The 27,648-nt window shown below is 39.9% G+C and overlaps 1 protein-coding gene across 1 annotated transcript in view; it reads right to left on the bottom strand.

Annotated features, from left to right (window-relative positions):
• Positions 1–803: 803 nt before the first annotated feature.
• LOC105931192 (cadherin-12) overlaps positions 804–27,648 on the bottom strand; it is an 83,991-nt gene continuing 57,146 nt past the window's right edge. Inside the window, exons 5-8 of the mRNA XM_036125105.1 lie at positions 22,548–22,669; positions 12,172–12,289; positions 9,079–9,330; positions 804–1,507 (exon numbers count right to left, since the gene is read on the bottom strand). Of these exons, the coding sequence (XP_035980998.1) occupies positions 996–1,507; positions 9,079–9,330; positions 12,172–12,289; positions 22,548–22,669 (1,004 nt within the window). The 3' untranslated portion in view covers positions 804–995. The remainder of the gene's footprint in view (positions 1,508–9,078; positions 9,331–12,171; positions 12,290–22,547; positions 22,670–27,648) is intronic.

The raw sequence follows: 27,648 nt of genomic DNA, 5'->3' as shown, positions 1-27,648 counted from the left end.
ATTTTAAGGATATGCAGGAAATGGTATTAATTTTATAAACTTTAATGTATCAAACTGGAACTCAGTATAGATATGACTCAAATCAATAACAGGGACAGATAAATCCTGATCCGGGGATCTCTGATGGATATAAACGGCACAGTAAACATAAGAAAGCTTTTCTGTCCAAGTGGCATTTATTTACGAAAACAGTGCTTATTACATGACCAAACTGTAGCATTTAGCCAGCCCTAACTTTATCTTTTTTACAACTCTAGTACAAGTCTATTTACAGGATCCAACTAACAGAAACGTACATTTTCACGTGGGCCTTTTGCATTAATTACAAAAATCCTCAAGTGTTTCCAAAAATAAAAAATACCAATTGATGATTGAGAGATAAATAGATAAATACACAAACATTCGATCAGACTCAGGCATTCAATAAATAAATAGAACAATAAATAACATTCAAAACATTCTTTGGGCAGTCTTGGCCCAGCTCATTCACCTCACAGGTTCTGGCATTGGTCTCGATGCCAGTCTGAGCACAGTACAGCATGCTGACTGAATCAGCTTTACTTATGGGGTTCCAAAAAAAGAAAGAGAGAAAAAAAAGACTTACTGGATATGTGCCATGAAATAGCAGGTGAAACAACAATTATATTGAGGCACTTTAAAGGATGTTCCAGGAAATGACAACATTTCCGTGCGTCTTCCCCGAGAGGAAACAAAATGTAAGATGTGAAACGACATTCAATCGACGAGAAATTGAATGGATGCTCATCTAATCATGGGAACATAATTTTATATATATATATATATTTTTTTTTTTTTACAATTTTGGGACTGAGAACTGTAAAATTGCCATATAAATTAGAAACGGTGAGCTGTAAAAAAAAAAAAAATAACCTTGGAGGAAAACGATGATGAAAAAAATATGAGGCAATAGCAAAACATTAAAAAAAAATCTGAACAATGTCACATCTTCCCTTTTTCTGAGTCTGTGAGGAACATCAGTGTGTGTTCTCTGTGTTCGTCGAATCTGAATGAATTTCTGACTGCTCCCCAAAGATCCCCGCCAGAGTCTTAAAGCGAGGCCCCCAGTCACTGAGGTAGTCGTAGTCCTCCTCAAAGTCTACTACAAGGGACTCAATGGAGCTGAGAGACTCGGCCACAGAGCCGTCCCCTTCGTAGGCGTACGTGGCCAAAGAGTCGTAGGGCGGAGCCGAGTTGTCCGTATCGTGCTCCTTCAGCCGCTGGTTGATGAAGTCTCGGATGTCTGAGCTGTCCTGAGATGCGGGCGGCCTGGGGCCTCGTTGCATCTCGGGCTTGATGTCCCTGCGGAACAGGTTCTCCTTGACAACCTTGGGGTTTCGAAGGGTCCCCATGTCAAAAGCGTGGGTGTCCTCTTCCCCTCCTCCTTCGTCGTCGTAGTGGATTACGTTATCTCGGATGTCCTCTTTGGATGACATGAGGGTTTCCTTTTTCTTCTGCCGTCTCAAGCCCACGTAGAGTACAACGATAACTGTGGAAATAAACAGGGATAGCTGTGTGTTAAAAGGCCATTTGTCGGTGCCCTAGAGCTTCACGTTGAGTAGTTTAGATCAGGGGTCTTTAACCTCTGGTCCTCAGGACCCGCTGTCCTGCATGTTTTAGGTGTTTCCCTGCCTCCACACAGCTGACTTAAATAATTTGCAATTAACAGGCCCCTGCTGCCTGATGGCTGCTGAGGAAGTCATGCAATAATTTCATTGAATATGCAAGCAGTGAGTCCTGAGGATCAGGGTCAAAGACCCCTGGTTTAGAAGATATGCAGCTCAAAACATGTCAATGAGTTTAATTAAACCTAAACTTTATTTAATTACATATTTCTGGCCACACTAGTAATACAAGCAACAATGCTAATTATTAAGTTCGACACAACCTTCCCAAGTACAGGTGCCTTTTGATCAGACTGTGTTTAATGCTATGGTATGTGGAAAATGGAATTTTGTTGACTGTGACAATAAAGAATAAGCCAAGTATCCATGATGGCACCAAAAGCACCCAATTCACCCCATCATCAATTAATTTCACAATTTCATACCAGTCCACCCATGTACAGTTGTGTTCAAAATATTGATAGTTTTTCTAAACCTGAGTAAACCTCAGAATCTGTTAAATTGGTTTTATTTCCATACATCCTAATCCCTAATGAACGGTGGTGTCTTGTGTTTCAAACGGAAACGGAAAGAAAAACAAGTGGAAAAAACAGGATTGTTCTGTTAAAGCAAATTAAGAAATCATTTGCTTACTCTTCAGCTAACTAAATAAATAAAATAAAACTAAATGCATAAATATAAGTTAAATAGAAAAAGGGAAATCTATCTTTCCTGTGAATCACCGAACTCATATTTGTGTAACCACAGTCTCTGAAAACTGCTCTACATCTTCTGACTTCTGTAAACAGGGCTCCCAGCCCGGGTCAATTGGACCACTTTGCACAATACCTCTGCCTCAGAAAGAGCATGTTTAATGTAAAGAGCTGCAAGTTATGGGTTCAATAAGGGGCTAAGGATCGGCCTGTCTGCCCCATAACGTTAATCTTACTGGTCTGGACGATGCAAGATGCAATTCTTTACTGTTGTTTTCAGGTTTATTGTCTTGTTGAGACGCTCGTTTCAGCATCATTTCCTTTCATCGGCTGTATGATCTCTAGCATGATGCCACAATGCTATACTGTGGCTTAAATTCAGTATTTAAGGTTTGTCTGATAAACTGTTTGCAAGCTCTAGACCCAAAAAGATAAATCGTGATTTCATCAAACCACAAATTGTTCCTGGATTTCAGTTTAGGGTTTTAAATTTGCCGATCTGTACCCTCTTCAATGAAATTGTATTTTTATTTTTTTTTCAATGATGCGGGTTTGCATTGGGTTGATGCTTGAATTCACATTATGGATCTTCTACTTCTTACAGATTCCACAGGAAACTGTGGCTCTTATCTGACCAACCGGAAACTGATTAGTGGCTAAGATTGTGGAACTTTCAAAATCTCTGCTCTGGGACGAGCTTTTTAAAATACATATTTTATTTTATAAAAAATGGATTGTGTGAGGACTGGAAATGCAAAGGCAGCAAAAAATCTGTGTTTTGCTTAAATATCTGTCATTTCTTGTAGCTTTCAAATGGGAGAGTCAAGAGAGCAGGCTATCTAATTAGGGCAGACATGTTTTACTGTCTTGCCCAATGAACGCTGGAGATAGGCACCTGCCCCCCCCCCATCCCCCCCCCCACCCCCCTGTGACTCTCCACGGATAAGCGGGTATTGATAACAGATTGATGGATAGATGTTTTACACTTCAGAAGACAGGAAGTGGACAAAAAAATAGAAGCTACTTGCTTAAACCTGTCCATATAGTTGGAAAGATAGTTAAAAGGTTGTGTGACATAGATTTTAAAGATTAAACATTTTTATTTGTATTTTGTAGTTTTTATAGATCTGTACGGTAGTTTGACAGCTTCTGTGGCTATTTCCTATAAGTTGAAGGTTACTGGCACAGTCATCACTGCATAGTAAAAAAAATAATTTAAAGCACAATTCATCACTCCAATAAAAAAAACATTTTTTAACTTAGCAAAGCGAATAATGTAGCCAGCTGTTGCATTTTACGGTATTTTCTCAAGCTACCAGTTCCCCCGATGATTAAAAGATAACAATTTATGAGAGTATCCCTACATGAACATGTTCTCAATTTCCCGGTCATACAACTGGGATTTTATTTGGTGCCATTAAACTTTTTTTTTTCAATCATTCCAGGACTTTATGTGGAAGCTCCTGCAAGGCTCTGCTGTTTCCATCAGAGTTTATTATCTCATTAGCATTTATATCATGCTAACACGAAGCACTAAGATGATGAACATTGTATTCAACTAGTGAGGATGTTAACATACTGACATTTGCAATTAACTCACAGGCCCCGCTGTGCCTACAGTACGGGCTAAGAGATCTGACTCTAAATGACTCTGAATCCTGTTCAGACATCTAAGTTTGCTCATTATTTCAATTACACGGCCGGCACTTGTCTTCCTTTAATTTCCTTTAATAGTGAGTAGAAACAACAGTGATGTGCAAGTTTCATGCAAAAGTCTTCTTGATTTCTATCTGTATGCTTGGACTTTTTCCAACATGCAGTTTAAAGCCTGCCGGTCTGCTTTGGTCTGTGCTCTGACAACCGTGAATAGGCAAAAATATGCAGTTTTAGACCTATGGACCCAGACATGGGTTGCTATGAGATTGTCACAGAATGTTAACTTGGTAGAAATACCACAATCAGCTTTTATCACCACAAAAATTGTAGACAAAAAGCATGTAACATCTTCTAATGACTTTTATTTCAAATGTGAAAACAAGAATTAGTCCGACTTCTGCTAAAATAATGCAAAACAAAGTTTAAAGCAGAAGCATCTATACCCTTTAAAAACATGTTACCTTTCAACCACAAGCGTATTTTATTGGGATTTAACGTGACTTGTTTGTGCTGGTCTGAAAAATATATTGAAGCATGTCATTGTGGATTTTTTCAAAAGTACAACAGGTAGTAGGACTTCTTCAAGTCACATTGTTGATTATTCTAAATATAGTATTATTGATTATAATAAATAACTGTGCGATTTTGGGACTATACATATTTACATAAAACCTAATGTTCCTTATTTTGTAAGAGAGGAAAAAGTATAACAGCCTTCTTCTGCTCAGCTGGGCATCAGTGCGGGGCAACAGGTAGGGGAGGGGCGGCACTGTGTTCATTTATGTTTCACAAAGCCAGATCTTTCTGTGGCATCTCAATGAAAGAACTTGATTTGTTTGGATGAAACATTTAAACAGTCTTGGTGCCATATTTTTTTTTTTCAATCCTTGCTATTCTTTGATGTCAGTACCCAGCCAATGCCCACATGTACATTAATTAAAGTCCCATTTACTAATTGAAGCAAACAAAAGATGCAGAGGTTGCCTAAACTCCAGCACATGTTAGACAACACAGTGGACCACTATTGTGTTCTCCTCCCGATGCAAAGCAGTAAATTTCCTGCTCTCCCTTCCCTCTTGTCAGTGCAATCTGTCTTACTCTGTCTATCTCCCCTCTGTGTCCCTTCTTCTGTCTGTGCACTGAATAATGCAGTAAATATGTGTTTTTCTTCTGGCTCTGTGATGTATAGCTGCACCTCGGAGGTGGAGCAATGGTAAGAATAACTCTGAAATCAGTCAGTGAAATGAAAGAGTCAAATAAATACATTGAAGCTAAAAAAAAAAAAATAGGTCTCTTGCTTTAAACCCTCCGTCATCTAACTTCTCGGCTTTCCTCCCCTTGCAAATGAGTTCATCAAACTGTTCGTGGTGTCCCAGCGCCCCCTAGTGGCACATTTGCAGACTTCAGCAATTTAGAGCTTCTGCAGGTAGGGCATCCTGGTTGCACACTGCCACCTGCCACGAGGTGCGCTCATCGGTTTTAGGAGGGAATAAGAAGCAAATTGAAGCCTCCACACTGCTTTCATGGTTTCATTAGCACCATTGCTTTTGCTTTGTCCAACAAATCCTGCTTAGTGGCTCTGTGGAAAATCCCTCACAGTGTGAGTTCAGCTTCTCTCTGCCACTTCCCATCTCTGGGGCAGCCTGACAGTTTTGGCATCAGCCTCAGCCTTAAGGGGGGAAGTGTCAACTGGGAGCTTTGAAGACGGCCTATGGATGGAGAGGACCCATCGACACAGCTCTACAGCACACCACCAGCTTTTTTTTTATTACATATAAAAAATAAAAAAAAAACCCATCTGCAAATGGATATTTCCCCAGAACGCGTTCACAGGGCTCGTGTAAAAGGGGATTAGTTATGAGGCAGGGTTGGAATTCCATGTTGGGCGTAAATTAGAAACGTAAATTGAGCTAAACTCATAGGTCACAGCTAAACTGAAATCCCTGCATAAAACAAGGATTTCTTTAGCAGTCACACCTCCCACATTCAGGATTTTGGAAAACGATGCCATAAACTACATTCAGTCCTCATGAACTATGCAGATGAGTTTGGAAAATTAATAGCAGAACATTAAAGGAAGGTGTGGGGGGGGGGGGTGGTGAGCATTTTCTTTTTACAACCGTGTCCTTGCGGGAAACTAGCGTGGGACGCATTGAGAGGAGAGAGAGAGATTCAATTAGCTTATAGAGCTAAAGGGATCCTCCCTTTAATCTTTAGCGTCCCATTGAATGAGCATATATGGCATTTATGATTAAATGCGGTTGCATTTGGAAAATGCCAGCTCTGCCAAAACAGGAAAAAAAACGCTTTTCAGTTAAATGGAACCATGTTGAATATCCAAGAAAGTTATAATGCAAAATGAGAGATCAGAATCAAACCCAAGAGACTTCCAAGGATTTAACGGGCCTTATTTGATTAATTCGTTTGTTTTTCAGGTGTCATGGTTTAGCATGGTCATATTGTTAAAATATTCATAGAAACAAGCTAGAAAAGAGGGAAACTGCATATTGGGAATTGTTGAAACTGTATCTAGGCCACCAAAAAGGATTTTTGTACATGAAGGGAGGTCATATTCATATATTTCATGTAAAAAAAATCATATTTTCTTCTCAATGGAAGGAATGATGGACAGAAAGATTTAGATAGCAGGATGAGGGCAAAGTATGGAAATACACACATAATCAAGTTATTTTTTGTATACTTATCCAGATCTGAAAATAACTTATTAAATTCTAGTCCAGATTGCATATGAATCCTACCTATCATCCAACTGCAGCTGGTGATCGGAGTGAAGTAAACAATCCAAATAAGACGATCCCGTCTGCAACGTCTTAAAAATCAAGTTTTTGTAGAATTTTGCTTAAAATTTTAGTTATTTTTTTACTGGCAAACTAATGAACGGCAACAAATTGAAAGCTCTTGACTTTGGAAGCAGCACAAATCACCAATGGCAAAGGTATAGCGGTGGAATAGAAATGTCAGCAGTTTGACATTTCATAAAATGTCAACATCTCTCTTTTTGACAAGAGTTAGACGTGGTGATCAATACCACTATCCTGGAATCTGGCTGTCACCATTTTCCTCCGCAGAGCGGGGCGAAGCTGCCCCCGAAAGCAAGAAACGGAGAAGAACCTAAACTCCAGATGAGGACATGAACTAATCAAATGAAGTCTTTATCACAATTTATTTCAAAAAGATCATTACATTTCAGTTGGCTTTGGCACACCTTGTCAAAAAATGCCAGGTAAACAGCTTCTCCTGCCTTCAGGCTCTATGTTGAGCTGAACCTTCTTGCTGATCGTTAATGCAAGCCCCTCCAATTATTGAAAAAAATGTGAAGGGAAAAACACCTGTTTTTTTTTTCTATAAAAAAAACATGGTAACTTTCTGAAGTGTTGAGGTTATTTTATGTAAGTTAAAGTTTATTTTCAGGTTAAATTTGAAGCTTTAAAGCCACTTCTGGAATTCTCAGGGTATTTTCTAAAACTTACCAGTAACTTTCTGAAAGCATCAAGCTTGCTTACAATATTTACAGGTCATGTTAGTGGAATGTAAGGGTGAATTTTTAGAATGAATAAGTCATTTTTGGAAATGTACAAGTTACGGAACTAAGATAAGACAAATATTTATCATTGTCACATTTGAAATGAAATGCTACCCAGAGCATATCTTGGACTTATGCATTACTTTGTTGAACATGGCTTAGAACTGATCAAGAATTTTTAAAAGTCTAAAAAAAAAAATCACCATTTACCTTCTGAAACTTAGAGTTTTCTTTTACTGAAATCACAGCTTACTTTTTGTAAGTTGCTGGTAACTCTATGGAAGTTACAGAAGTTACACCCAATAACATCCAATAACCTAGCATTCAATTTCTTTGAATGCTGGGTAACTTCAGGGAACTTAACAGTTATCTTTGTATAACTCCCACTCCCGCAATATTTTATTAAACATTAACAGAAGCTATAAAAGTTACTTCTAGGACTTGAAATATTCAGAAAACGATACCTGCACTATATTAAAGTTAAATTCCTGAAGCCTATGGGTTACTTCTTTAACTCATTGGCTACTTTATGAAACTTGCAGGTCACTTTCTAACATGCGATTGTTTCTGGAATTTACCTCCAATTTTAAGATGATTATTATATACAAGTATTTTTTCTGGAACCTACAGTTTAAAATCCGCCTAACAAAATGTTACTTTTGGAAAGTTAATAGCAACTTTAAAAGTCTCTTTACTCCAGCTTATAGGTTACTCCTCAGAATGTAAACTGAATATGTGAGAGATGATGGTTAAAAAACAGTTTTATAATATGTTTGTCTTGATCAGGACTCCCAGGAAGAAAATGCAGTGTGCCAAGTGTTGTCAACTCCAGTCCTCGAGGGCCGGTGTCCTGGAACCTTTGGGTGTGTCCCTGATCCAACACACCGGTATCAAATGGCTGAATTAGCCCCTCAGTATGCAGTCAGGGTTCTGCTAATGACCTGATTATTTGACGCAGGTGTTTTGAAGCAGAGACACATAAAAGTTGCAGGACACCGGCCCTCGAAGGCTAGAGTTGACGATCGCTGCAAGTTTGCTGTATCTCACAGGTGCCATCTTTGAAAACAAAAAAAAAGTTTGAAGACAACAATAGTCTTTGCTTATCTGAAATGAATCGGTACCTCAAATGAGGTTACAACTTCAGATAAAGTAATCTGTGAATTTCAGAAACGCAACCTGCAAGTTCAAGCCAAAAAAATCCAGGCCGTATTGCATTTTGCTACCTTCTTTCTCACTGGTTTTACAGCATTGGTTGCAAAATTACACACAGCTGTAATTGTCACATTTAGTGCAGCTCTGTTTTAGGTCAGACTTAAAAAAAAAATACATGTAAACATTTTAGCCAAAATCAATTGCAAGTCAGACTAAACTCATTTCTGGTTATCTCAGTCTTTATGTAATATCCTGCGCATGGGCATCTCACCGATAAGTAACATTTAAAGAGCAAAGTTATTTTTCATTTCCAAAGTTGGCCACAATGGACAGCTATCAATAATACAGTATCGAAAGACAGATTTGATTTCTTTTTTTTGCCAGATCTCACCTAATAAGATGATGATGCACAGAAGGATGGCGATGAGAGCTCCTGTGCTGAGCCCCACAGGAAGAAAGATGGCCTCAGCGCTGCATGTTAGGAGGGAGCCGTCTAATTCGCAGCCACACACGCGAATGGTCAGCGTCCCCGTGCTGCTCTTCGGCGGGTAGCCGTTGTCTTCGATCACGACGGGCAGCAAGTAGATCTCCTGCAGCCGTCGCCTGAAGCCGCTTCGCTTGGTCACAACTCCAGCCGTGTTGTCTAAAAGAGACGAGGCACGCTGAATCACGTTTATTCCAAAAAAATTATTTGTTCTCAGTGGGATACGGTGCTTGTTTTTCATCTTTACAGGTTAGAGATGTCAAAAAAAAAAAAGACAAAACAAACAAACTCAAACAAATCATGTTACCTTCTCTGGTTATTTTTAAAGTCTAGAGGTCCAAGAACGAGAAGTGAAACTTTTATTTCTGACTGTGTTTCATATCAAACACCTTCCAAATACCTCTCAGAATGAAATGAAAAACACCCACGTATCAAAGTCTCACCTTATTAAAGGTCTCGGATAACCACACCCAACACGTCTTCCTCTGCTCTGAGATCCCCTCTTATTTTCTAATCTCTTTGCTCGCTGAGCAAGAATTGATTCTGAAATTAGCCGTGATAGATACTGGCTGAAAAAATAAATAAATAAATGAAAAAACAACGGGGAGATGCAAACACGGAAAAGGAACGAGCTGAGAAGACAGCCGGAGGTGTAAGCATGGCAAGTTGAATAGAGGGTGACAATGTACACACGGGAGGGGGGACATGTCACTTCGAACCTGCCTGTTTCTGTCTTCCACAGCCACCATGTCTGACCCCTGTCAAGCCAAGTTTGTTGCACCAACAAAGCCTGCACTTTTTCCTGACAGGAGGTCAGGCGTTTTAACACACCTTCCATGTTGTGCACAGCCATGGTTTTTGTTTGCGCTCTCCCTCGCTCTCTGTCGGGCTGAACCTGCGTGCATCGCCTACGGTGTTTGTCTTTGCTGTCCCTGCCTATCAGATCCCGCTCTCTGGATCCACAGAGTGTGTTTCCTAGGCTGCTGGCAGTCAGCAAAGTGAAAGACAGTGTGTCCAAAAGGTAAAAGTGGATCAGAGGTTCAGACCTGGGCTTGTCAAGGACGGTGAATCCGTTCGTTTCCCCTGGCCTCATCCTGCCATGTCCCACTTTTCACCGCACGTCTCTCCGGCTCGACTTCAAAGGGCTTGGAGAGTGTCACACGTGGCCTTATCATATCGCCGTGCGCTTTAAAGTTATTTTCAGAGCAGCAATTTGACAACCTAACGACCTTATGCTGGCTTCAACCACTTCTTGATCTACAGCGGCTTTCAAACTAATTAGCCGAATGGACAAATGGAGGGAAACCCACTGGAAAGCTTTTGTTTTGCATGCTTTCGTAATGATATACAGTTTTAGATAGATGAGATTAATTAACTTGTTTCCATTGTGGTTTGCCCTAGTCTCCTGATGAGTTTTGATCTGATTTTTCCATTAGTACTGTACCATTCGACAAGACTGATTGCTGTTGGGCTTTTTCCACCAAACTATTTTGATTCTTGGTCCAGTCTTGTTGAGGACTCTTAGAACATCGATACTGTTAAGCATACATCCGTTACATAAAGTAACAGCAAAATCAGAGAACATTCTTTTGGCATTTAAAAGGGGGCAAAGTAAAAAAAAAAAAAAAACATATATATATATATATATATATATATATATATATGACTTGAAATGCCCCCACCCGCCCGTTTCCTCTGAAATGTGCTTAAAATGACCCAGAGGGATCAAAATGGACAATTTCGGTTCTTGCTGCCGTGTATTCCAGGAAGATGGAGCAGAATAGGGAAAGGCCTTTTCCCCAAATTCTGTGCAAACTGAGGGGACACTGAAAGAAATCAAATCCTGGGAGCGTAGGCTGTGACTGAGCCGTCTTTTTAACATCTGAGAATGTAGATAGGGAGGCAGCAGGCTGAGGACGGATGCCACTTTATCTGTAAAAATGTATCCAGAGAGCTGAAAGTAGTTACATGCTGGATTCCAAAGTTATGTTTTCCACATTAAAAAGACGTAACATTAATCATCATATATAAAACATGCTTATTGGCACCTCTGGTAAATTGCGTAAATTAAACATTTTCTGTATGATGTAGGTCAGGGGAATGAGGTTGCCGAGGGAAAAAGGTTCATTTTGTGTATAATGAACCACTTCTGTGTTAATTTGGCAATGTGTTTTGGATCATTGGCCCATGGAAAAACCCACTGATGCCCCGTTTTTCGTTTTTCCTGGCAGAATCCAATGAATTTCATTGAAAACATCTTGTCACTCAGAAGAGTAAATTATTCCATCCGCCCCAAACGTAACCCCAGGGTATTTTGGAAAATAAATAGACCCACAGCATCACAGATCATCCACCATGGTTAAGAGTGGAGTGTTTGCTGCCAAAAATCTAAATATTCGCCACATGTGAAAAGTCCGAGGGGCATTTAGCAAACTGTACATGCTTAAGTTTGTGATGGGAAAGAAAATACTTATTCCTTGTCTATCTGCTAATTATTAGTTGGTGTGCAGATCACATCACATTTATGCTAAACAGAATCAGGGAAGTACGTCTTACTAATTAGCGGTAATTAATTAAGAATACAGAAATATATTTAGTTACAGCTACTATTCAGGGATTCCGCCGAGTTGACAGTAAATTTGAGAGCAGCAAGTTTGCAACATGGGATTTTTATGCATTTATATATCTATCTATATATATATATATATATATATATATATATATATATATATATATATATATATATATATATATATATATTTTACTCCACTGAATAAATACACTCAAATTAAAGGTTGCGTTTTTCCAAAAATCCCAAATGAGATATTATTCTACAATAGTTATAATGTAATAAGAGATTAATTTGTTTTAACGTTGTATTTTCTTTTAAAGTAGTTACCAATAAAGTTAATATTTGTTATACAGGTAGCACCAAAGGTACCCATGACTGTTTTGCATTTCCTGGTCAAAGACACTGTTTATGTGCGTCTAAATACTTACTTCCAAAGTCTCTGATTGTGAAGTTCTTGTTCTTGATGTCTTCTTTTGACGTTCTGAAAGAGAACTGTTGCCCAGCACTTGGCAGGTCTTGGTCTTTCGCGCTGAAGACTTGAATCACCTGGTGGGCATGAGAAAAAAAAAAAGTTTAATATAAAATGTTTACCTTCTTTTACATATATTTTAGTAGCCATTCAGCATCCCCAGACTTTTCAAACGCTCAGCTCAGATTTCTGTGTACTGGAGTACACCAACATCCTCTATTTCATCAAAATGGAGAAACTAGTGTGTGGAATTTTATAGCTGCACCAGCAAGAGTTGAACAGGGTGGATATCAGAACCTTCCAGCCCTGAAACCTGGCAGTGAATGATTCTCCCTGTCATGTTGGATACAGCAGCTGGACACTTTCTACATCACCTCAACATATGGTGTGATGGATTCACTTCATTTAAAACCACTGGGGCTTGCTCACTGGTTGTAATTCTAGAGTGAGACAAGGCAGTGTGAAGGGTCCGCACAGGAGCTCATGTAGTATTTCCTCTTCTAATATAGTTTCTTGTGTTTCTTTGCTGTGAAAAATGTTTTTTTTTTCCCCCTGCGTGTGTGTTTTTATTTTATTTCTGACTGAGTATTTCTTACACAATTCCTGCTTATGGGACCTTCTACCTTCTTATATGTGAAGGGAGGAAGCTGCTTACGCACCAAATTCACAGGAAATCCGCAAGTTTTTCAAAGTCGTATCAGAACCTGTAACGGAAACCTAAATCCCAGACAAGTTGAGAAGGACACATAGCTTATGTAAATATGTATGTATAAAAATACATAAAACAAGAATTAAGAATTGTAAATGTTTATCGTACAGCGAAAACAGAATTAATGGGTTTAAAACAAGAACGACTCTGTATTTGACGTTCTGATTATATAGCCAGACATAACGAACCAAACAGTTTTAGTGTCAAAGTGCATGTCCCAGTTACTTTTCTCTATTTTCCAATAAAAATAGACCTTTCAGTTGCATTGTTTAAGCAAAAAAAAGAAAAAAAAAACATTTGTGAGGAGCTAGGGTTGACCAACAATCAAATAAAAGTTAATTTATCATCTAGCCTGCTAACTTGGTAAAAAAAAAATCCAAACAACAGCAACGACAAAATAAAAACTAAACACTGAGCCACAATAAAAAGTGAAAATACTAGCGTAACACAATCGCCATCACACTCCTCCATACTTTTTGTAATGGTGATTGCAGGGAAGCGAAGGCTGGGCCGTGGTGCCTGTGTTCACAATCACTGTTTTTAGCTGCATTAAGTAAACTGTCCATAAACACAAGAGGCCGTTTTAAAATAACCTCCTGATATTTAGAAATCCTCCTTAAAATAGTGTGCAACTCTCCGTCAAGATCACGCTAAGAAACACAGATTGTTAAAAAAAAAGGAGAAAAACAAGAAACAGATCATTACAGAAGATTATTTGCAAAGACTGAATTAGACTTTTATGACATCTGGGCGACTTTGGTGATTTGTGTGCAAAAGTAATTTTATTTGAATGTAATCGGTGCAGGCAACAAAAATGTTCAATTAGATTCCTAGCCCACCAAGTTATAAGTCTAAGTGTCTGAAAGGAAGGTAAATAAACCCAATGGTAAACTGACAGGATATACAGTATATTGTGCTTTACTAGTCAAACCAACTAGGAAGTCAACTGGACATGTTTGTTTCCTTAAGATGTTTGCCCTCCCGCGGTTGTTTTCAACGTTCTTTCTTCCTGTCCCTGTAGTGCAGTTCTGCAACCACTCTGCTCCTCCTCAGTCACTGGGACTGACCCGCTGAAGACCTCCTGGCCCGTCACGAGACCCAACCCACCCCCAACAAACAGGAATGACTAATCAGCCCTGCTGTCGCGTTACATTATTCCAACTTTGCTGCACTCATCGTGTTTGCCCTCTCCCTATCTGAATAAAATTCCCTGCAGGGGAGTAAAGCTGACACTGGCTGTGATAAGTGCTCTGTTGTGCTCCCCGCTGCGGCTGTAAAGTTCACACTTTCGATCTCCGCCGAGCTGGATTAGCTTTCTGATAGATATGGCCTGTTGTAGCTAATAGTCACTTTAATTAGTGTTTAATTTATTATGCCCGTCTTTTTTGTTAGTGAATCAGTTAGTCGAAATGATAGCAAGTGTCCAACAATGCACATCAAACACAATACACGTTGGGGAAAGCTGTGTTTTGGAGGAATCCGTGGGCCTAGTTTTATAAAATATGATTTGCATATGCCAAAAACAGAAATGTATATTTCTAGATGAGTGCATTGAAAAATGCTTGTGGTTTCAGAGGTAAACAACAGCTAAATATGGTATTCTTTTCACCTTTCTTTTCAAGGTTAACATATATATATATATATATATATATATATATATATATATATATATATATATATATATATATATATATATATATATATATATATATATATAATCACATGTGTTACAACCTGGGTCAAAGGCCACAACAAAAAGGGAGACACACCATGCTTACTAATGTTAAAATAGAGTTTTTCATTAAAATTATATTAAGGTTAAAACCAAAACTGTTGATATGAAGCGATGAAGTCAGTAAAATCAGTGGAGTGTGGTGTGCATGAGTGTGCAATGCATGTGGCAGATTTGTAATGTGCCTACAAAGCAAAAGAGGCAGCGGTATACCTGTGGAGGAGAGCAGAAACAGATTCCTTTGCACCCAGGGTTTGAAAAAGCTGAGGGCAAGGGCCATTCACTATTTAGTGTCGCAAGACAGGAAAATGCTCAGTCTAACCACAAGGGGTCGTAACACCCCCTCCCTAAGATGGTGTCCCAAAGGGTTCACCAAGACAGTGTTTCTAATCCCTTACCATCAAACTGTGACCAGTGTGCTACTCAAAAACTATAGACCTCCCAGTCAAACCCAATTAATGACTTCCTAAAGATGCAGGGGGCTGAACTATTCAAACAAATCTAGATGTACGTCGTTTAAAATTGATCAACCTGATGTAATTAATGATGGCCATTAAAACATACGCACAAACGACTTTAACGACGGCAACAAGTGACCAAAAAGGGAGCACAGGAGTCAAACCAAATGGCTTATTACATGGAGCTACCATACAATACCACAAGTAGCAACTGATAATCTGAACCAAACATAAACTATTGACTCCACAACATCAAGTGGCCCAATGCTACAACATGTTATTACATTAACAAGTCATGTGTCCTGCAACATCACAGCTGGTGATTTCATTGCTGCTTTTCATTTAGATCTTTGCTGTTACGCTGTTATCTATCGAATCTCTTCTCTCTGGCTTGTGGGATTCCTTACAGCTCCTTAGCATCAGTAAGGGACATCACAAGCTCCCTATTCTAAATGAACTATGATAGGAAGCATACAGGCTTCTTTTCCTACCTCCTTCCTTACCGAGTACACTATTCGTACAGCACTTATGGCGAATGCTCACGCACTTCCGCTTTGGCTAATTCCTTAGCAAGAGATTAAGCCAGAGATTCAGTTTCTACAATGTTACTTTTAATTTTGCCCTTGCCTCTGTTTTCTTTTAAGCAAATGCAAAATAGTTCCATGAATAACTGTCTAATATTTTAACTAAGTGGTAATAAGAGTTTGAAACTGCTATTTTTTTAACTTCCCACAGCAGATAGTTGTGCCACAGTCAACCCACTAGCTAAGCAGAAGAACAAGTGGAGATCTAGCGTCCTTTTGACTGCTAATCCTGGCTTTTCCGACAACAGTGACACAAAGGAGGTACTTTTACCTTTTTTTTTCAATTCAATTTAATTTATATAGCGCCAATTCATCTCAAGGCAATTTACAAAGTTAAATTCAATCATAGAGACTATTGCTATTTTTGTTTTCCCCTTTTACCATTTCTATATGTTGCTTGAAAAAAATATTTTATCTCCTCTTTACTTTAGGTTTTAGTTGAATTTAAAATGGTATGTGCTTCAGGGGCAAGAAGGGCTTGGTTTATCGTGCAGCTGTGTCTGTTTTCATGATTATTTCTGAGGATCATCATTCGTCTTGACAGCACTGAACTGTTGATGTTCAAAAGCAGAGACTTGCTTTTTGAAAGACATGACACCTTTCTGTCAAAGACACATTTTTCAGGATACTCATAAAAAAAGAAAAAAAAAAGAACCAGCCTGTTTTTGTCATGAATGGTAACGTGCAAAGCAGCTTTTGCGTTTTCCTTTCTTTTTCAGGCATGTTGCTGTAGCGATTAAACAGATGTTAAGCAAATGGTTTCCCAGTGATAGTGTAGTCAAGGGAGGGAATTGCTTTTTTTCAGGCAGTTCAGCAGGTGGTCTTTGGTTCAAAAAAAATGTTTCTTAAATGCATCTTTGTAATTTGGCAAACATCTTGGATGCAATGAATGCTATTTAACCCTGCAGGCAGGAACAGCCGAAACAGCATAGCATTTGCTCTTTAATTAGAATTTGTCATGGAAAACTCCCCCTTTGCTTCAACTCAGAAATACTTCCCACCCCACCTGTGATCTTAAGTGTGGCTGCAGCTGCTTATTACTGTGTGCCATTGTATATGTGAAAGCTTCAAATGTATTTTGCTTTCAAACTCGGCTGCATTGTAGGCAAAGAAAGATAAGGATGCACACTAAATGGTGTAAATATCAGTGTAATTACTCCTGCATAATGGGCTGATTCACCGGTTTAGCATTTCAATACAGCACAGCAAATACCTTAAACAGCAGAAACACATTAGAGAACTGTCTCCATTAAATATACCCAATAGGGAAGCATTTGTTTTATGTTTCCTTTCTGCTTTGTCCCATTTCACACTTGACCAACTGAATATGGGAACCATTATTTGTAAAATAAGGAAGAGAACTTCTCTATAAAACCGCATCAGCCCCTAATCTTTTTGTCTGCAGATCTCCACGCTTCCTCCTGTTTCTAGGCACACATTTACATGAGAAATTCCATTGATTTCCTTGCTTGGTTTCATCATGGTTACGAATTATTTTCAATCAGTGGGGCCACAGCGTGAGGCACTCCAAAACAGGCAGTTTGTGTGTACTTCAGCTGTGCTGAGGCGGATAACCATTGGGAGAGATCTACGATGGATTTTTCAAGAAGCAGATCAACAATTCTTTATCGTTCCCCAGCTGTGTGCAACACCTGGTGGAGTCATGCTGTGGAAACACTGCAGGGAAACATGCTTTCTGTGGGAGGGGGTGGGGAAGGAGGCACAAAAGCGAGTATTCGGATATATAGCAAAGGTTAAAGGATATAACGGTAAAAAGAGAGAATAAATTAATTTAAAATTAGGTCTGCATGTTGCAACTGGCTTTCCTGAGAGCTCTTATCAAATAATTATCTATTACTTTGCCCACAGAAGGACAAACAAGTACCTGGGTTATTTTGCAACTGCACCGTAAGCTAATGTGTGGATTTGTTAATCTTCAAAAATGTATATCTTTGTCTTGAATCTTGCTGAACTTTCAGAACTTTCTGAAAAAGGATATCATAAGACATATTTGTCAGGATTCTGTGTGTCTCTGCTCCACCAACTCTGCTCCACAGGTGGCTGCAGTTGATGGGTGGGCGTGGCCCACATCTGCGGCTCATCAGGGCTGCTCAGCTCGGCTTTAAAAGAAGTGCTCACTCAGCTGGAAGATGCCAGAGTGTTACCCTGTTGAGGTATGCCTAGGCCATGATCCTGTCTCCTGATCTTCGTACCTGTGAGTTTTTGAAATCCCTGTTTTTGGATCTGATGTTGTCTCCTGTCTCCTACAGTTGTGTGCTAGAACTTGCTGAGCCTTTGATAAACATCTTAAACTGTTCCTGAGTCCGATTATGTCTGCATGCGGGCCAAACACCTTAAAACCATGACAGTATTAAAGGAGTCCTCACCTGGAATTCCGACTTTTTAATGTTAAAACTTGTGTGTTGGTATTGGATCTCAGTTAAAACAGTCCAGAACATCAGGAGGTGTTAAAGTAACTTTTTTTTTTTTTTTTTTTTGTGGGCTCTTTGTACAAACCAGAAAAACCCACAACAGCGAGCTCTCCACCAAGTGAGATTTTGGTGCTGCTCCTAGATTTACATCACCAGTGGAAGGGTACTAACGTAAGCCACGCCTGCCTCTCATCAACCCAATCTCCCCTGCAACTCTTTGTTTGCATATTTTACACTCGAGTTTTTGGTTAACTTGGGACCAAACCAGGCGTTTGGAGAAATGGGTAATTCCAACAGGGACTCATCTTCAATGCAGTCGGTAAGTGTTAAACCTTGTAACTTTTTACCTGGGTTCTCTCTTTTCAGTTTGCTTAGCTGTGGGAACCTTTGGGAAGAAGCTGTTTCTAAGTTTATTTGTTTTGGGTTTGAGGCTTTACCTGATGGGAAAGGGTCAAAAAGCGCATTACCTATGTGGGTGAGATCAGTGGAGATGTGTCTGGTACTTCTTTGGAACTTCTTTGCAGCTCGATGCATTTAGGCATTGGCAGATATGTTCAAGACGATCTGCTGCAGTTCAAACCGAGCATCAGAATGGGGAAGAAAGGTGATTTAAATGACTTTGAATGTGGCATGGTTGTTGGTGCCGGACGGGCTAGTCTGAGTATTTCAGAAACGAATGATCTACTGGGATTTTCACTCACAACCATCTCTACGGTTTACAGCGAATGGTCCGAAAAAGAGAGAATATCCAGTCCTGTGGGCACAAATGCCTTGTTGATGCCAAAGGTCATAGGAGAATGGCCAGTTTCACACAGGCTCACCAAAATTGGGCAATAGAAGGTTGGAAAAATGTTGCCTGGTCTGATGAGTCTCAATTTCTGCTGCTACATTTGGATGGTAGGGTCAGAATTTGGCGTCAAAAACATGAAAGTAGATCAGAAGATCTGTAGAAGTACATGTTTTTAGAGTTGAGAAGTAGCACTTCAATAATTTTATCCCCTAAGGAGTGGACATTAGCCAGGTGGATTAAAGGCAAGTGTGCGCAGATTATCAGTCATCCTTATTAGAAAATATCCATATAGTTCTATATAGTTGAACTCATTTAGAAATGGTGCCCATTGAAGATGAAGCATTAATTTTGCATGTCATGTAAAACTTATATTAGTCAGCCTACAAAGATTTTCATAGTCCCATGTATTTAACATCTGCCAACATTTATAGATCTCCATAGCAATGGCTTGTTGAGAGCCATCATATATAGTATGGGCAGGTGTTGGAAATTTCAAAGCTCCATAAAGAGTTTGACTCGTCAAACTTTTCTCCAACAATCAGCAGCCATTAGCCTACTCAAACAGATGCCAGGTGCTCTGAAAGCCATAATTGAGGCTAACAAAGCAGAGGCATGCTCCAGTAAGACAGCAAAGCATTTTTAGCCAGCTGTTACATCAGTCTGTAGCATATTTTTTTCAAATTAAAGCAATGAAGGTCAAGATGACCTCCAGAAGATATATAAAAGAAGAAGACTTTCACTGTGGAGCTAAGCTGCCTTACAAATGGTAATAATGTAAACTAGCTGCATTAAGGAAGGCTATGAAAATGGGAATTTGTTAAATATTTATTTAAATTGAATATAGAGGTTGTCAATAGTTTATTTAAGCACAAAAATATGCATAAATACACAAATAAATGGGAAACCAATTTTAGCGTGGAAAATGTTACTTCACTGTGCAAGATAAATGTGAATTAATTAGACTCAAAACTGGTTTTCCATCAGAAGTTTTTTTTAATAGCGAGCATTTTGATAAAAATGCATAGCTCTTATCTGTTAGGAGGGCAGTACACTCTATTTTCAAGTACCAAAGCAGCTTCTTCCCAATCATGAGGGGAAGAAAACATGGCAGATGCTCATGTCGGCAAAGATGGCAGTGCCTTCAAATGAAGGCCACAGACATTGTTTTGATTGCAACTGGCCAGAGGACCAGAGCAACATCTTCAGTGTGAGAAGAGGGGTCCGCAGGTGATTTGATGGACTGCCAGAGAAGCTGCTCCAGCGCAACACTAACTGCATATAGATTCTGGCTAATGGGCTAATTTACAGGCACAGGTAGTTTACAAAGGGCCCAGGCAATTTTTTGCACAGCATCTCAAACATACAGTCTGCAGTCTGGGTAGTAGGTGTATGCAGAGCACTGCTAAATTTTATTATTGCTTCCCCGACTAAATTGAACTCTGCAATGTGGACAGTTCAATATTTTATACATATCATTTGCAACAGAAGGAAAATCTAATGATATAAATATGCTAGCTGAAATCTGCGTATAGGTTTAACAGAGGAAAATAACAGCGATTCGGTGCTCCAATAAGCAAAAAAATAAATAAATAATGTATTTGATCTCCACATACTACAAAGTCAAATTAAAAATTGTTTTTAAAGTGTGAGAGGAAAACGCTCATTAAAGTAACACAGCACATTAAATGCTGCAATCATTTATTCAGGAAACACAAATGGAAAAGTCATGAGTAAAAAACTGATTACCCTCTTGATGCTTCTTTATGATTAAAGATGGAAAGTCATAGGCAGTCATGACAAAAGGCATTCATTAATTGATGATTCGGAAGTGTGGCACCTTTCTAAAGGCAAGAGGTTTGGCAGTGTGCCGGTATGGGGCATGCAGGTGAGTGTTAACATGACAACAAGACTAAAAAGATGCCAGCGATGATGTTAGACAAGCAATTGTTGTTTCCTGGTAATCAGATTACATTTTTTATGCCCACTTCCAAAGAAAGCACATCATTCCAGACTGATTATTTAAGAGTGAAAAATACTTACGACAGTTGCCAGACTTTTGAGGATTTTTCTACAGATATGCTTTCGATGAGGAAGGCAGTGAGTGTGATTGGGCTAATGTAGCTCCAGTGTAAAGCAATTAATCAATATGACTAGGGACGTGCTATATAAATTCGGTCAATTTAGCGTTTAACATAAAATTAAACCCAAAAGTATCATGTGGAATGTTCTGACAAATTACATAAAAAAAATAAAAACAAGAACTTCGTCTTAGATATTTAGCGTGTTATAGAAAAGACTGAGCAAGTAGGATTATTTGGAAATTCGTGAGCACTCTGCAGAGTTAATGGTAACTTCTTCATTATTCCAAAGTATTCTAAAGTCAAATCTGATGCCATCTGTCCAACAGCTGAAACTTGTCCTAATTGGGTCATAGAGAGGGCAATGATCCAAAACACACAGGCAAATCTGCAACAGAATATTGCCAGGAGCCAGACAGAGGACTCGAAAACTCAGCCAGAAACAGGGTTGCATTTAAGAAAAATTTGAACAAGAAGCCCGGGTGCAGTCTCAAACCCTCTGCAGGAACAAGCTGGTTAACTTGGCAGAGACGAGAGCAGGCTTTATTCACTGCAGAGTCATGAGGCAGAGAGTACTTCAGAATCCTTGGAACGAGCAAGGGCCATAAACAGGTAGACAGCAAAACAAATCCAAACGTTAGCCAGGCTTTTAGGTCAGGGTACAGAAACAAGGTCATGGTCCAGAGAGCCAAAGCTTAGTTCAAGTCTGACAAGGGCAAGGCAGGAAAATGCAGGAAACAGAATTATGGTCGCAATGTGGTGATCAGACAAGGAAAAACTCTGACCAGCTACTGGAAAGAGCTCTCAATAATCTGGCCTTGAACCAACTGTAGACCCTGAACTGTGGAGCGTGTAAGTAGCAAATTAAACAGATGCAGCACATAACAGGTGCGAGACATTAGGCTGATTACAGTAGAGCAGGTGGGCGTGGCAGAATACAGAAGGTGGACTGAACCAAATCATGACAAATATCTGACAAAAGAAAGCAATGAAGGTGTTGCAGTGGCTTATTCAAAGTCCAGACCTCAGGCAGACTGAAATGCTTTGTTGGGTCCTCATTAGAGCTGAGCAAAAACAAATTCATGCAAACCTCTGTAACGTCTTAAAGAAGAGAGAACTAAAATGTCTTCACAACAACGTGAGACTCTGAAAAAGTCACACAGAAAACAAATTGATATCCTAAAATATTTGCCACCAAGGGAGATTCTACAAGGTACCAAATCCTGGGGTGTCATTTATTTATTTATTTTTTTACACACAGCTTTTCCATTTTGGCATTGCTGTATCTCTGCTTAATGAATATAGAATTTGTTCTGCTACCATCCACTTTTGAGGTTATATTTACATCATTTTAAAAACTGGAAAAGACCAGATTGTTTTTATTGTGTCCTTGCATCTGAAACATAAAACTGAAATGGGGTGTCATTTCTATTACATAAAGCTAACCCGAAGACTCCAGTCAGCAGCTGCCAACTCAGTAATAACTCCTAATTTGCTCTGCATAAGGCACGAGGATCTGAAATGAAGAGAAAGAGGTTAATAGTGAAGGTACCTGTCCCACTTTGGAGTTTTCACATACAAAGGTCTCATAAGGGCTGGCCAGTTCAGGGGGGAACTCGTTGATGTCCAGGACGTGCACAGTGACGGCCACACGGCTGGTCAGAACCGGACTGTCTGCAGAGAGTAGCACAAGATAAACAGCCTTTTTTTTTCTTCTTTTTCACAGCACTGACACCAAGTGGAATGCTACAGCACTACCGTTTTATGACACGGCCGAGCATGCAGTTTTATTACTGTTGCAAAGGAATGCATGACTGGTTAAAGAGGCTGCAGAGCTTGGATATACAGTCACCATGTCCTTGAAAAGATGCACTGTAAATCACCCCGTTTAAAACTTCTAACGTGTCCAGAACATGTCGATGGACCTTTTCCTTTTACGACACTGCAAATTTGAAATAAATACACTCATCTAAAATGTGCAGGTTTGTTAAAGTTTAGTGAAATGTAAAAGGATATTTTCTTTCTAATCTTTCACTCCTGGTTTGAGCAATAAAATGTGCCGCCCACTGTAATTACAGTTTGAAAGCCCCCCTGAGTGCGACTAACTGGAATTCAGGCTTGTTTGTTACACTGTTGCCTCCCTGCAGGGACACAATGGGGAAATGTTCTCTTCGTGCGAGGGGAAAACTTTATGGATTTGGTGTGGGAATGGGCTTTGTTGTGCAGTGGGAGGCTTAGTGTGTGTAGACGGCATGAATTGCGGGTTGCCTGGGTTAGGTGTGTAGGTGGTGGCGGGGCTTGAGAACGGGGTTGTGTAGTCATCTTGAAAGGATTGGAAGAGCAGGCATGGCTCAGATGGCAACCCGTCTCTGACCTTGATGGAAAAAGCAATCTTCCCAACCCTGCTATGACAAAGAGCATGGGATTTGCTGCTTTGCGCTGACCCAGAGACTAACATTTATGCTCATCCAGCAAAGATACTCCGGATCTCTTATCAAAATGATTTTTTATGCTCTCTCAGGTCATAAAGTCTCTAATATTGGGCTTTAAAGCCCCTCACTTATGGCTGCTGAAAAGCAAGAAATTCTTATATCATTTGAAAGACTAGTCTCTATGACTTATGTTATGAGCAGTACATCGCTGCGACCACTTGATGGCGCAATAGCACAGTGGATACATTCCAACCTGGCCTGCATCAGCCTTCAATCTATACTCCATTTCATGATATAGGAAATCACAACACTGCATTGATGGGAAATGCTTAAAAAATAGTCATAAACTTCTCTGCTTCAACTGCTTCGCTGCTCTACTTCACTTGTTTTAATTAAGCTCATTTTAATGAAACAATCTACAGTTTTACAAGCAATCAAGCACAGATAGATGTGGGTATTAATCTCTTAAACGCAAAACCACTGACAGAATAAGTATGCAGACTCACGACTCAAAACTTCATGAAAAGTGTGAAACGAAATTCGTTTGCCATAAATACGGGAGTGAGAGTGCTCCGTAATTGCATCCTGGTAAGGTTATTATAGCATTTAATAGATCTTTCCACTCATGTTGACTCCCTAAAAAAATGGGTTTAGGATTAATTGGCAAAAAAACACGCCGTTGCTTCAGTCCATGCTCTCCCTTGGCACGCCGCAAACAACACACACTGTGCCTTGGGACAGTTCAACATACGGTGCTGTCCTTATGACGCATGACTGCAGTGTTTGGGGTTTACCGGACAGATAAAAACTCTTCAACGCTAGTAAAGTGAAAGGTTTTCTTCAGTGTCTGGAATTGTTGTATCCGAAATGTACATTGTAAAGTGTTTTTGGATAGTTAGATGTTAACTATTTACGTAAATAGGGGACACTGTAGATGATGTTCTTATTACAAACGTCTACAATACTCTACTGCTGATGGAAAACAGGAATGCAGAGGGGTCTGAAGCTGCTCCAGGCTCTAGTTATCGCTGCGTTCTAGTTACCTCAGAAGTCACAGTCAGATCTGGGATTGACGTCACCAACAATTCACTGTGTTCCAGTTGCAAGTTGGGAAAACCCATTGGGATTTGCTAATTATTGGGATCTATTGGCAAAATAACTACAGTTAGCAACACAAGGCGATAACGGCAACAATTTATGCTGCCAGATGTTGTAGAATCACAGTTACGACCAAAGATTGTTTAGTTTTAAAGATTTAATGATAAAAAAAATTCCTTAAAGGTGAATAGAAACCTAGTACAACTACTTATTTTTACATGATAGGCAGCCATGTTGGATGTTGGGGTTAAGGTAAGAATGAATTAGTATGAATGATGTGTTCCCTTTTATCTGGGGAATCAAAATTAGATATTTGTATGACTTCTACACAATTTTTTTTTCGTTGACATTTTTTTGACACTAGTTGTCTTTATTTGACAGCTGACTGTATATGGAGTTGGCAAGAGGGAAGACATGCGACAAAGTTCCAAAGGCCAGGACTTGAACCCAGAACAGCCGCATTTAGGACTAAGACCTCAGAATATGGGTTGCATGTTCTATCACGCATCACCACCATAACCAAAATTAACAGTTTCCAAACTGTACGGTTTGAAAATAGTGCGATTGGCAAGTCAATGTGTCCCCTGCCAAGGCCAATAGCAGTTAGCAAGGCCAAACAGTAAAAGTACATCTCAACAATTTTTACCTTCAGACATTGTAGTAATAGTTATCAGTACTTCGGTTGACCACTGATCTGATGGAAAACTAAACATCAGAAGTGCAAACAATCCTCCATCACCTCTATTGACGGGAGTCTTTTTTCTTCAATCGGCTTGATGCCAGACTCACATCATCACACTGCTAGTACCAAAAGCTGCACGGCATTGGCAGAGAGGATGTGGCAACCAAGGGTGCAATCCACATACTCAATTCTTTATCTACAAAGGCATTTTCCTAACAAACATGGCCACATTAAAGGGGAAAAAACAGGATTTTAACAATACGTCATGATTAGTGACTGCTTGATCTCTGCCTACGTGCTCCACTTCAATCAGCCTCATGCTTACGTTTGCGGTGGGTAAGAGGTTCATGGGTTGGCATCCGTTGGGAGGCCAGGGCTATTGCAAATCGTTGGCTCTGACAAAAGAGATGTGACAGCAGCTGCTATGCGCGCGTCCTCCTGGCTCCGGTTGACCGGTTTCGTTCGAATTGTGTTGGACGGATGGGTTTGAGGGTCGTCGGGGCTGGGGCCAGAGCGAGGGGTTAGGGTATGGGCCGGGTTTGCCCAGGTTAGGACAGTGCTAGGTGCTGGTCTCGGCTTGTGGTTTGTGTGCTCTGATCTCCTCCACCCTGGTGAAGGGGATCACCCCCACAGGTCCCCGGGCTGGTCACCCCTCAGGTGTATTGACTACTGGACCTGGGAGTTGAGGATGTGTGGGGAATGCAAACGTGTGTACCATGTCTATTCTCGGGTGGGAACATGTAATTGTGACTGCATGCCTGTGACTGTATGCTTGTTCTTTGTCAGGCTGGGTTTTGCACTACGTCCTCTCCTGGAACAACTCAGGTCTCCACTAAATGTGGAGCCCATCCCCACATCAGACTTGTGACTGGCGCCTCAGCCAGCCAGTGCATTGGTGGTGCTTGGTGTCCAGGGCTGGCTACTCAGGTGTGTACTGGCTCATTCTGGTGACTGCTTCGCTGGGCCTGGACCCCCGGCTTCTGCTAGGGGGTTGGGGTGCCCTTGGGTCTCACAACCAATATTCACCATTTTGTATGGATAAAACTTACATATTCAAGTGCACTCTCACAAATGTCTACTGGTGCATGGATTCAGCTGTTTACAGATGCACTTCTATAGAAATAAACCCTAAAGTTAGCTTTACTTCGACTGAATAGATTTTGTATTAAATAATACTGTCTATTTTTCATTGATGTTATCATGAGCATTGGTTGTTTGTACCTGTCATGCTTCTTCTGTTTAGTCAGTTGTTCGATCTCTCTATCTTAGAAGCACACTGTGAGGATGTTATTTTGGGTTCTCTTTTTCCTTTACTCCATTTTTGTCACATTTTCTCCCTTTCAATGTTTTACCTAATCTTTCTCCTTCCTTTTTTTCCTCTTTTTCCTGTTTCTGTGTCCATTGAATTTGAAATAATCCCAAAATTATGTCCAATAAAGTTTTTTGCATGAGAATCACAGTATTATAAAGAAAGCAGTAAGGCTCCACTTGGGAAAGCAAATCTGTTGGGCTACACTGCCAGACAGGACATGTCTCATCAGAAAATCAGTTGTCAAATAAAATAAAATAAAGTTTTATGCCAAATTGATGAAAGATGTCCAGTGTTTTGTCTTTGTCCTTGCTTGATCCACACGTTACAACATCAGTTCTATGCCCTGGATTTCCTTGCCTCGCCCTGTCCTTGCCGGATCCTTACCGAGCTTCTGATCTCTGGACAGCAACGTTATTCCTGTGCCCCCACCTCCGAGCCTTGCCCAACCATCTGGGTTTGTAAACTGACTTCTGCCTCCACGTATGACCCTTGCCTATCCCTTGGATTTTGGAATTTTCTCTGACAATCTATTAGATGCCACAAGAGTGATTAAATCCTGCTCTCTTTGCTGCCAAGCTGCCTGCTGTGACGTTACCTTCTTCACGGACAGCTCTCACAGGCCTCTCTGGAGAGTCAGGGAACAAACCAACAGGATCAAGTGCCCGTACTGCAAAAAGGGAACTAACTTTCTTAAAAAGGGTGTTTTTGTCCTTGATTTGAGTGGGCAAATAAGATCATCTGCAAATGTAATAAGATTTTTGCACTTAAATAGGAACATATCATCTGCATGATCTTATTTCAAGTGCAGTATATCTAATTAATAGGGGTGGAAATACTCATTCCATTGGCAGATCATCTTATTTACCTGCACAAATAAATACAATCATTTCAAGACAATTTTACTTAATTTTAGCTCCTTTTGTGCAGTACAGTCTTTCTTCTGAAAAGGTTAGTGGCATCCTACTAAATCTTTCTGATGATACTGACCGTTTACCAGCCACTAAGCTTGTGTCAGGTGTTCCTGCTTGTTTCTGCAGAGGTTTTCTGACTCCCACCAGTTCCCTTGTTAAAATAAACCTCTCAAAATGCTCTCTGTGTCAGGCTGAAATACCAGGTCTGCAGTCTGGTG

Source organism: Fundulus heteroclitus, chromosome 21 (genome assembly GCF_011125445.2).
Source record: "Fundulus heteroclitus isolate FHET01 chromosome 21, MU-UCD_Fhet_4.1, whole genome shotgun sequence".
NCBI lineage: Eukaryota > Metazoa > Chordata > Actinopteri > Cyprinodontiformes > Fundulidae > Fundulus > Fundulus heteroclitus.
This window is presented reverse-complemented; position numbering and strand designations above follow the sequence as displayed.